General features: G+C 40.7%; 1 protein-coding gene across 1 annotated transcript in view; it reads right to left on the bottom strand.

Moving 5' to 3' along the window:
* The window catches only part of EPHA4 (EPH receptor A4), a 66122-nt gene that overhangs the window by 18665 nt on the left and 35156 nt on the right, over nt 1-12301 (bottom strand). The window contains exons 4-6 of the mRNA XM_090288393.1: nt 7961-8085; nt 6546-6705; nt 5309-5420 (exon numbers count right to left, since the gene is read on the bottom strand). Coding sequence (XP_090144519.1) covers nt 5309-5420; nt 6546-6705; nt 7961-8085 — 397 coding nt within the window. The remainder of the gene's footprint in view (nt 1-5308; nt 5421-6545; nt 6706-7960; nt 8086-12301) is intronic.

Here is a 12301-nt window from a genome sequence, read left to right on the forward strand (position 1 = left end):
TCGGGCAGACAGACACACACGCAGTCCTCACTGTACAGAAGAGGGAACGGGGGCAGCCAGAGAGTGATTCACTCACGTCCCTCTCGGCAAGTCCCAGAGCGTGTCTGTCCTGATCCAGACACACGCCACACACCTCTCACTGGGGACATGAAGTTATATGATGGAAGGAGAGTTAATTATCAGTGATTTTACATTTGGTATCAGTTACTCCAGGTATATTGTATTCTACTGTGCTCTCAAAATCCACTGCTTCATCAAAGGACATTAACAAGTTTAAATACCCTGCAACCACACTTTCCTAAGAAGGATGTGGTCCCCTCCAAACCTCCCCCACCCTTTCCCTTTTAAAGGAAATGTAAGTGTTAAGTCGGGGACTATGAAAACAACATTTTACATCAGGGAAACTCCTGGCAAGTCCCAAGGGTGTGATAGGGCCCTGCCAGCCTGAGAGATTGTATCTTATCAGAGCTCCTAAAAGCATTATCTAAAATTACAAGTGTATCTTTTAAACCACTTTAGATCTCCAATACTGATTTGAATTTCTTTCCTTTAAAAAGGGGGATAAAGCAGGAGAGGTTTGATACCAACTTTAAATTGTCACTGAGTTCATAACGACTCTGGTATGCACCAAGAGAAACAAGCGGCTTCAAGCTGCCCAGGGGTGGAATTATCTGTTTTATATCAAGCACATTCATTAAATATGTGCAAAGCCCGAGGAAATGCAAAATGGCAGGGATCATTAATTATAAGGCTGACGTGTCCATCCCTTCCTCAGACTTCTAAACATAGAGGAGGAATTAAATTAGAGGCAAAGGTATATCTTTAAGGAAACTTCTTACTTTGGAGTGTGGCTTGGAGGAGAGGACCCTTCGAGAGTACAGGGAATGCTGAGAAAGGAACACTAGAATTATTGTTCAAAGGCTAATTGTAGCCTATTAGCTTTTTAATAATACCTTGAAAACTAAAATGCCTCAGTCCTACTCTACCTTTGTCACCTGATGACCCTTTCTCCTTGTCTCAGGGCAGGACAAAGTGGCCTTTATAGTCCCAAGAAAGAAAGCCCAGTGAAGCGTCTCATTGGGTCACCCAGCCTGGAGGAAAGCACACAGCCTAAAGATGTGCTAACTCAGTATTGACATCCAAGGCAGATCACCTGAATGGCAGAAGGAAACCTTTGTTGAAGATTTTCTAATTACTGAGATGTGGGCAAGCTGATTGAAAAAGGGCAGGGGGGGGGGCGTGGGGGGGGGCGTAGTGAATGCTCCAGAAGGAAACATGGAATCTTTCATCTGCAGGTGAAACTTTGAAAGCCTATGAGCTAAGCCCTCTCTCTGTCAAAGGGAGGCATAATAAGGGTTTTAAGGGACATTGTTGGGGAACAGTGGGAGCCCCAGCCATGTCCTCCCAAACAATGTGCTGTTCTGGCTACCTTGAGGATCCTCAAGACAACAAACCAAATAGCAGAGGGGAAGGGGACAGGGGCCCAGCAGAACCCTGCTTTTATTAAAATACTAACTTCCCTGACCAAGTGGATGGGAAGCAATTTATTCAGCTAAAGTGAAGATGAAAGAAGATAAAGCAAGGTAATACGTAGCTCAGCTCCAGGAGGACCCTTTCCAGCATTCAATGGCATCACCCGTGAGAAGTCATAGAAGTCATCCTTTTCCCCCACTGCCTTAAGCTACCATTGTTCTTGCACCAAATGATGGCTAAATGTTCTTCATGAGCAACATTTTAAAATGGTTGAAATTGTGCCATTTGATTGCACAAAGTTTGTTTAGAAATGTTCCGGCAGTACCATCTGCCCCCTCATGTACATGGCTTCATCAGAGCTAATTTAGGCTGCCATTTAAGTGTACTCGTTCTTATGTGATCATAATATTCCAATGAGGACACTAGAGAAAGGCAGATACAGACTGAATGGTAACATTTTAGCATTACGTGAACAGTTATCTTCCAAGTGGAAAATCTTCACCTTCCTAAGAAGAAAAAACCAACTTGCAATATCTAACTTTATAGTATGCATTGGACTTGCACATGAATTCACAGGTTGCAAATATTACCAACATCACTGAGCAGACTCTTAAAATTTTGGTCCGATGGAACTGTTGACATTAACTTTTGATGTAGGTCAAAATTTTCAGTTACGAAGACATTAAAATAATTTATCTGTGCCAGGATTGGAAATCAGATGAGATGAACCCCTGTCTTGATCAGGCAACTAACTAGCTGTGCTGTGTGCCTTTGGCTTAGTTCATTATTTAACCTCCTTTCTAGTCCTCAAGTTTCTAATATACAAGAAGCCAGTGTTAGAGATTCTGCAGTTTTTTAAACCGGAAACAGTGGTGAAGCTCCTTCACAAATTTTGTCATACACTTCATTTTTCTCTTAAAGTCAATTTGTTTCTTCTTCTTAATTCAGGCAAAAGGAGTACTTTATAACCCTAACATAAATGGAAAGCCAGTATCACTAACAATCATCAAAGGCGAGTATCAAAGCAGCCTATGCCTGGTTATCAACCAATACTTGTCTCTGATTACCAACTGTCCCTTAGAAAGGAGAGAGTCATCTTGTGTTCTAGTCATTTCTTAGAATGGTTTTACATACTTAAACAATAAAGTACAATTTGAGGAAGACACACTAGCCTAAAGCAACCTGAATTAATACTATTTGAAATCATTAATATAAAGGGGGGAGTGTCAGAGAAAGTTAATATATTTGATCATTAGTCCTGGACGTTATGACCTTATCATTGAATTGTATTATGCTAGTATGAATAGTTTTTTCAAATGTCACTTCAAAAGGCAATAACGTTGTTCCATGGTAGAGCGTACAAATATGCACCTGTAGGAAAATGGGGAAATGATGCTGCCTGCTAAGAGAATGTGCATATGTGGTTTGCAATACAATTTCCAAGGACAGCATCCATGGGTACAAGAGTTCCACCTTGAACAGCCCACTTAGCAAGTATAATTGTCTTCTCCAAAAAGCTGACAGAATCTTAAAATATCACTTGAGCGATGAGGATGACACTGATCAAAGATGCCTATATAAAATGTCAGTTAATTTGCTTGACACAATGTGGGTGGTAAAAACATACAGTATATCAAGGTCCATGAGCTATGTATAACACATCATTTTAAATATATAAAGTTTATAAATTTAGTAGTTTGATCCTGTCACTGAGATCCTTGAATGTTTACACATCTAAGTTAGCCAAAAGAAAAACATGGATCTTATTGAAAAAAAGTGAAGATTACTCTGGCTTGCCTAACGCTCGAGCTTCTTAGTGTAAAGAAAATGTGATGACATAAATGACACAATTACTATAAAAAAAAAAAAATCTAGTTAGACACCAGCTGTGAGCCTGAGGCCGTTTCCTCTTTCTTAAAGGACAAATCAGCACCAAACAGACTTTCTCTTTGAGGTAATCAAAGGGACTGAAACTTTCTCACCCTGTGGGTCCCTGCCCAACTATCTCTTTAAAATCTCACATGCCATCAGTAGTACTGCATTCATGTATAGGGGATTCACCCTCTGAGGGGTCTGGCTCCAGCATCCACCCCGCCATCAACATTCTGTGTCGCTAAGAAGCCAGAAGGAGCCCCATCACTTTCCAGGCAGGGGTGTCTCTTCTGTCGCTGTCCCAGACTGCTGGCCACAGTGCGATGAGATGATTTGGGGTACCATTTGCCACCTTTCACTTGCACTCTCTCTAAAAGCATGGGCTAGACTTTTATCCGCACTAACCGTCTCCTCTCTCTTCACCTGTTCTTATCCCATTTTAACATTTGCCGTTGAACATGACAGAGCACAGACATGCATGTGAGAAAGAAGCAGCTGAGTGTGCATCAGGCCCCGGCAAAGCCTGTCAGCTACCTGGCTCCAGGCAGCCTTCCCATGACAGCTTTATGGCCAACACTAAAGCAGAATCAATAGGAGGGCAAGGGGTTGACATTTCATTTTCTAAAAAGTGATCCATTGAAGACCAATCACCAAGCAGTGTTTATCAGCCTTGGGTAGTGACATTTCTTTTTTAAATGGGGAAGAAGGGACAGGAATCATCTCTGGGTAACTCGACAGGCTCAATTCTCTAAGGTGGGGACTCATAATTGGAAATCCGATGCATCCTGCTATCAATCCTGCCTTAAATAATAAAGTGATCAATAAAAGCAGAGAGGAAATTAAGTCATCAGGCTTGTGATGCTATTTTCTAGAGCTTTGGCTTTTAATAAGCTCGTCTTCCTGCGTTACATTTTCATTCTTTTCATTCAAGCAGAACATCCTAGAGAAACTCGTAACGAGGTGACTTTTTTCTGCTATTCAAGGCAACATAATTTTTTTTAAGGTGCATTCAAGGGAAGCTGGACAACACCTAGAAAATGCTTCCAACCAACAATTGGAGAGAAGCTTGAAACACAAGAAGAGACCCACCTTCTGCAAGCAAGTTTTGTCTCAAAAGGTTCTAAGCATCACATAGTGCTGGATTACAGCCAACTATTTTTGGAGGTGAAGGTAATTAATAATGTTTTTCTATTTTTAGACATTTAAACATCTATATGTTCTGATAAAAAAAAGTTATTTATATACACTGAAAATTTTTCCAAATGCAGGAATAGATAATAATGAAAGCAAAACCCCATGTAATTGCTATTCTTTGTTTTTAAAGTATCAAGTCAGATTGTACAGTTATAAAGGACAAGCAATCTCCCCTTTCAGATTTCTTTCCAAGAGCAACGCTATGCTCCCAATGTGCTCAATAGATATTGTCTGGAAATGCTGAAGCCCTTACCATCTGCCGTATTATCTCCTTTACCTATCAAAATTCTCCCATCAATAACTCTTTTAAGAAGATATTATTACCCCCCCTTTTATAAAAGGAAAATAAAGACTCAAAGAGGTTATAGTAATTTAGCGGACAAATGGCAGAGCAGAGATTTTGGTCCCCGGTTTTATATGGCTTTTCCTTTTTCTGCCTTTGGCCGTAAGTCCAAGCTTAAGAGACATATAAATGTAACACCTTACAGCTTAGAGTATCGAGAAATCTCCCACTGGCTTGCTTTTCAGCCTGGTTTCCTGGAATTAGCTGGGTCTTTCCAGGCTCTCAGCTCTGAGAGCCACCACCAGGGTACAGTCGGCAGCTCCAGGAGGGGTGTGGGGAGATCAAAGCCAAGAGAAGAGGACTTGAGATGCAAATGTTGTGTTTGTAATGCTAATCAAAGCCTCCACTTTGCGTGCCGGGGACACAAAGCTCCCTTATAAATACTGCGAAGGGAGGGGGCGTCCAGTGAGTGGCTTCAGTGCTTACCTCCTGCTGATGACAAAAGCGGCGATGAGAATGACCAGGAGCACCACGCTGCCAGACACGGAGACCAGAAGGACGGTGGAGTTGGCCCCGTCTCCGATGATCCGGGAAGGCACTGGCAAAGACAGTCACACAGGGATCACCTTTGGGACGGTCCTAAGAGGTAGCACTTCTGACTGGGTCACAATTTCAAATTTCTGAAGCCACTCGGAATGCTCACAGCTTCTTTGCTCTTCCCTAAGTATTCATGCAACCGCATTTTCTAAGGCAGCCTTAATGAGTCAAGGGCGTTCTTTTTATAATTATACGAAGAAGTTCAACCGGAAGATTCGTATTAAATCCTATGGTAAATATAACCCGTCAGTTTTTTTTTTCTTCTTCTTTTCCTTTCTACTCACAGCCCTAAAAACACTTACATAAAAATATGGTGCATTCCTTAGTGGGAAATTTCAGAAAGGACGCGCAACTTTGAATGTTCCTCTCCCTCCCACCCCTCCCAAATCTATCGAAAACCTGCCTATTATTGTCCAGCTCAAAGGCCACTTCCTCCTTGAAGGCTTTGAGGATAATTCTGAGGAATATCACACCCCTTCAGAGTCAATTATGGAGTACTTTTTCTTCTGCTTAAAAAAAAAAAAATCTTATTTAATAATTTGTGAATAAAATTACTTCCTAGAACTGGTGTCGAAAATCCTGCTCCACCACCTCCTTATCATGTAGTCAAGTAGTCAATTTTGTTTAATCATGGAGGTGGAGATGTCTTATGTAACCTGCTTATTGGTGGCTTTACCCTCTGTTAACATTTTTTATTCAGTTGACCAATTGGTGCAACTCCCAATGTTGAAAGAGAAAGAGAGTTTGATATATTTATCCAAAAGAGCTCTGATGATTTTAAAAGATTCCTAGAAATAAATAGAAAAAAAAAAAAAGGGGGGGGGTCCCTTCTCCAGTCTCCTCAAAGTAATGCAACTCTCAGCGGGTTTAGCAATCCCATTTCTCACGGTCTATAGCATGCTGAAAACAAGTGAAAAACAGACAACATTTTCTCAATCACATGAAAAACGTGGTCAGATATTATTATCTTAAAAATGGTCTTCTCTAAATAGCATGAGGTTTTCTAAGTTACAGGCATTGTTCACTGAAACAAAATGTTTGCCTAATCAAAAATTACGTATAACTCCTTGATGTCACTGCAATAGGACTTGTCCCAAAAGGTGAAAAGAACCTCAGAACATGTTACCTGTGTTGGTTGTGACTTCCAGGGGCTCACTGAAGTCTCCATAGCCAGCTGCTGTTCTGGCCCGAACATGGAAAACATAGGAAGTCAGAGGATTCAGACCTTTGATATCTGTGTTCCTGGCAGCTGTCCGGACAATCCGATAGCTTCGATCATTCTGATCCTACAGTATGAAGGAAGATAGCAAAATAAATCCTCCACTTATTGTAGGGACAAAGTTAAAGGTACCAAGCCACTCTACTCCAAAGGTGAAAGAAAATAGAGATTGATAAATTCTCTAACCCCTACATTCTCTTCAATGTTAGCAGTACTATTGTTACTTCTTTGATGTTCAAAGAAATGTAGAGTTCTTGTGTGATCATTGTTGACACTGGGCATATTCAGCTCTTTATTCATAATCTTTTTTGAAAGGAACATTAGATGAGAGTTGGTGGTTTTTCTCACTCCACATCCATTAATTTAAAAGAAATAACTAAGAAATTCCCTTGTCTTCCTCTACTTTCTATCTAGAAAATCTTGTAATCTGGTTTCAATGAAAACAATCTTGTTGTCCCTTTCTGCTTTTAATAAGGAAGCCAATAAATGATTGTCTTTAAAAAGAAAGAGAAGGCAATTGCTTTGCTAAACAACCTTGAATGCAAATAGTTTTCTTCAGAATTTTTCCTTTAAGAGACAAGTTATTTGTAAAAAAAAAGTCTTTCTATAACCTTAAGAGGCAGAAAAGTATAATTTCATTTCTCTGATTTTTCTATTAAAAGTCATCAAAAGCCACACCTTGATTCTGAATAGCAGTGATCTGTTTAAGCAGATCATTATTTTGCCTTTTAAAAATCCTCATCTGAAGACATTTTTTTTTTCATTGCTTTTAAAGAGAGAGGGAGAAAGAGGGAGAGAAACATTGATTGGTTGCCTTCTCATATAGGCCCTGACCAGGGATCGAACCCACAACCTGCATATGTGCCCTGACCAGGAATCAAACCCATGATCTTTTGGTCCATAAGACAATGCTTCAACCAACTGAATCACACCAGCCAGGGATATTTTGACTTTTATAAGTCACTCTATTGATAGAAGGTTTATAAATTAGGACTAGCTATCTTTATTTCCATTGCTAGAAAAAAATATGGATGGTTATTAGAATGCAATATATCTTTTCCTGTTTTTTGAAGATAACCAACTTAATATAAAAAAATCATAATTGGACTTGACTAGGAAGCAAAATGCATTTGGTTTTGAGATTCACTGGTACTCCAGGATTTATAATTGGCCAAAAACTACACATGAAAGAAAAAAGAGAGAAAGGGAGGGAGAGAGGGAGGAAAGGAGAGAGGGAAGGAGGAAAGGAGGGAAGATGAAGGGGGAAAAGGAAAAGAAAAAAAAAGGAAAGGAGGGAGGAACATTGTCCATTCAAGTAATACCTTCTCATAATACTTGACTTCATACTCCAGGATGACCCCATTGGGGCGATCTGGTTCCAGCCAAGCCAGAGCAACACTGTATCTGGTAACTTCTTTAGCCTGGACCAAAGCAATGGATGATGGTGCTATTGGGAAAAACAAACAAACAAAAAAATTTTTTTAAGTTTACTTCAGGGGAAAAATTAGTGGCATCAGTCAATAATCTCACTTTACTTGAGAAAAGTGTGAAGCGTTGATTGCCTTGTCTTCCTCCCGATTCCCATTTTGCTCTTTTCCCAAACAAAAGAATATCATACACTATTTTTATGATGCCCTCCAGTACCATTTTGTGCATTGTCCGTCTTAGAAAAATAATCTCTGAAGTCAAAGTCTGGTAGGTCCACAGGCCTTGGCATGACTCAAGTCCACAGCACGTGCAACCATTCCTCACGAACGGCTATAACTGTAGAGAATGCTATTTGCTTTCAATTTTTGCAGTGAAAGCTTTGGGAAGATTTCCTTTTAAACTCAATGAAATTGCCTCTCATCTTACTGCAGTGTCACCTTACTGGTCTTTAATTTTATGCAAGCAAGAGGGTTCACAACTTTTCCAAGGGTTCTGGAGGGAATGCCATAGGCAAAGAATTGACATACTTTCCAATATAAACAAAAGTACTACTTAATTACAGTGAAAGTTTCCAGTTTGAACACAACCATGCCAATAATGAAGAACACAAATAAAGCACTGATGGTCTCTCTGGACAGATAGGGCATTTTGCAATGATTTTACAAGAGCTGAAATATTGCTTTTGCCTGCTGAGTAGCAGAACTTCTTTCCACTGAGAAAGATAAAAAGGCAGTCCTCCCCTGGGTGTGTTATCAGGGGTGGGGGAGGAACACATCTGAGATGCACATAAGCAGGCTGACCAATGCCTGCTTTGCCACCGTGGTGGTCACATGGGAGCCAGCTGTCATTAAGCTCCAGTGTGACTGACGATGGTACGCACGTGCCATCTCCAGGGAGAGAGAAGGAAGCAATTGTGAAACCTGTAATCTTATCTAATGAAGCTGCTCTGTAGAACCAGATTAGGGATCTTCCTATATTAAATGTATATTGCTTTCTGTTCTCAAATTGTGAAATTACATGCAAACATCAAAAAATGGCCACCGAGGAATGACGATGTAGTGTGGGGTTTTCTTGCTGCTCTTCTCCAACAGGTATACCCCCGCACACCAACACCTGCCAAACCCCCACTTGAGGAAAAAATAAAATAAATCGTCACTGAAAATGGAATGGGGTTAGCTTCAAACCACTTGACCATATCTGACAGGTATAACTGATGGCAAGGAAAACAGACACAGCATCGCTGCAGAGACTCCTCCAGCTGAAGCCAGCCCAGCAGGGAGCACCTCTTGGAGGTGGTCCTTTGATGCCCAGCATCTCTGTTAAGGGTACCTCGAGACACTCACATATACACACACAGTTCTCTCTCCCTCCCCCAAAGCAATTCCAGAGAGACTCTCAGGCATAAACACGAGTGAAAGATAGAGTGGATACACATGTCTTCCATCAAAGGCAACCCCAAGGTTACTAAAGCCAAACTGGATGAACAGAGCTGCACGCAGCAGACATATGGAAGCCACTGAACATCTGAAGAAAATGAAAAATGGAAATGTGCTCATTAGCTGTATTAAAGATCAGCTCCCCTAACACACACACACACACACACACACATGCCTTTTCTCTTTCTTTACTGGTTGACACAGAGCCATTGTCCAGCAAAACTCAAGGGGTGACTTTCTTAAATACAGAGTTAGCAAGGAAGCTAAGAAGGCTTCCTGGCTGTGAAAATCCATTTCACTCCAGGTAATAAATATATTGCCTAACAGAGCACTTTAGCATGCACTCCATAAAAACGGGCTCTTTAATCTCTGATGTTCAGGATTGGGAAATGAAGTAGAAAAGGGAGGCCATTAGAAAGAAAGCAGAAGGGAAGAAAATCATAAAGTTATAAAATGAACTTTCTCTCAGCAATGGTTTGGGTCAGATCCTGAAAATCAATAGATTTCTCGGAAAAGAATTGCCCGGCAGCTCGTGAAGGGCACTGGTTAACTGAGGTGGTCTCGCTCTAGCTGGGTTATCACTTGGCTGCTGCACGTGGAAAATGAATCCTATTTCCATTTCAGAAGTTGGAGCAAGGGTGCCCATGCCCAGTCACATGCAATACGAGCTCAACCGGAGTGCTCCCCACATTTCAGGTGGGGAGACCGCAATATGATTGTGTTAACTAACAGAGTAGCCCTAATGCAGTCCTACTTGGTAAACGCCTATGCACAAATGTGAAAATAAACCAACAGTGTGTACGCTGACTCGGCTGTTGTAAAAATGAAGGAAAATGGGGTTAAAGAGGAAAGTAGAATAAATAGTTGTAATTCACTAAAAGATGATGCTGCGTGGCTGTAAGTCTGAGCTCTTCCTGAAGAGATGTTTTATCAGGAGAGCATTTTTATCAGGCCACGGTGACAAAAGCAATCCCTGATCAAGGGAGACTGAGAAACATACTTAAAACAAGCTACTGCCCTATAGTATAACCTGGCAGTCACACTCTAGTAAAATATGGCAGTCATTCCTCCCTGTGGAAGAGAACCTCTCACCTCGGGTAAGAACTCCAGCTCGGGAAAAGCTGGACTCTGCCACACTGCCACGTGGGAAAGAAGAGGCAGTGGGTATGTGCTCCACATTATAAGCCACGTAAGGGTTCTTCCTTCAGTGTTGCTACTAGGCTTCCAACACAGCCCCCAGCTCAACATCTGGAAGCCATCATCCTACTGTGTATGATGCCCATGGCCTGCTCCCCCAGATGAGACATTTCTCTATGGCATTTTCCTGTCCCAATTGTTCCCAAGAATTAGTTTTCTCACGTCACCCAGATTATGAATTGCTGCCACAGCCCCCTGCATCTTGTACTGTGATTTAAGTAATATATTTTCTTAAATTGAGACACTATGTTACTTTGAAAGAAAATATGTTGAAAGGAAGTGTCCCATTATTGTTATCACTTGCAATGATGGCTTGTAACCATAAAAATGAAAATAGCATCTAAGTAAAACAATACTATCTATGTTTGCAGGACATTCTTGACTCTCCATGCTTTGCCAAAAACACAGAGAAGCCAGAGTTTGAGAGATTTAAAAAGGACCTAACTTTCACACAGGGCAATTCAATATTAGGTAGCATCTCATCTGGGTCTTCCCTAAAATCATCTCTGATGCCACCAATCGTATGTTTCCACACCTTGGTAAACACTGCCAACTTGACTCAATTTAGAGATGTCCTGGAGACTGAGTCCCAAAACCCCAAGGCTCTGCCCTTGGCTAACAGAATTAGAAGAAGAAATAATAGACTAATACAATGACAGATTGAACACTTGTCTCAAATATGTGGTTTAATGGGAGCTTTCACAAATCAATGTCTTAATTCAAAAGAAAGCCTCTATTTCATAGTGGGAACTTTGGTCAACATGAAAAGACCAAGCAGAGAAAACAGCCTGCTTGCTTCTCACTTCTCAGATTTATATTCTGAAATCTTATAGAGACATGGAAGGGTTTAGAATAAGGTTGGGGGGTCTGGTTAAGATTTTCAGGGGCGAAGAGGAGGCAGAGGAGGAAAGTGGAAGGCTGGACAGAGCTACTGCAAATATGACTGAAATTTTCAGGAAATCACAAGCACCCTAGCTGTGTGAGGGCTGAGTGCTCATGTAGGACACAGGAAATAAGGTAAAGATGAAAGTAATATTTGATCCACATACTTAAAGTATTTTTTTTTTTTTTACTAATTGGTGGGAAACAAGAGATAACTTTTAAAAGGATTTTGAATACCATTTCACATTTGAAATTTACCAGTTGTCATCTTGGCCAACTTCCTCTTATTTCCTCACCTCAGTTCTTCCATTTGTAAACCACGTTCCCTTCCAGATAGAAGCATGTGAGCAATGAGAATGTACCTTCCATAAGGGGAGGGTTTTGCCTTGTTCATCTTCCTCACCCCACTAAGGTCATGGCTGCCACATAGTGGGTGCTCTATAAATTGGTCAAGTGAATAAAAGTGAGCTAATTGTTAAAATAGAACTGAACTATACTTTGTAGATAGGAAAAAAAAAAAAAGACTTTCTAAATATAAAGTACCAGAAGTAAGGCATCCCTAAAACAATTATTTATCTGCACCTGTTTCAGATGACCTTTTGTGGGTTTGGTTTTGCTATTTAGGCTAACTAAGATATTGACAATTAGGAGAGAAGCAAAGGACAATTCTAATTATAAACGGAGTCTGTTTTCTGTGGGATATGTGATGCCACTGAACTT

The sequence above is a fragment of the Furipterus horrens genome, unplaced genomic scaffold (genome assembly GCF_987537825.1).
Source record: "Furipterus horrens unplaced genomic scaffold, mFurHor1.1.pri manual_scaffold_1, whole genome shotgun sequence".
NCBI lineage: Eukaryota > Metazoa > Chordata > Mammalia > Chiroptera > Furipteridae > Furipterus > Furipterus horrens.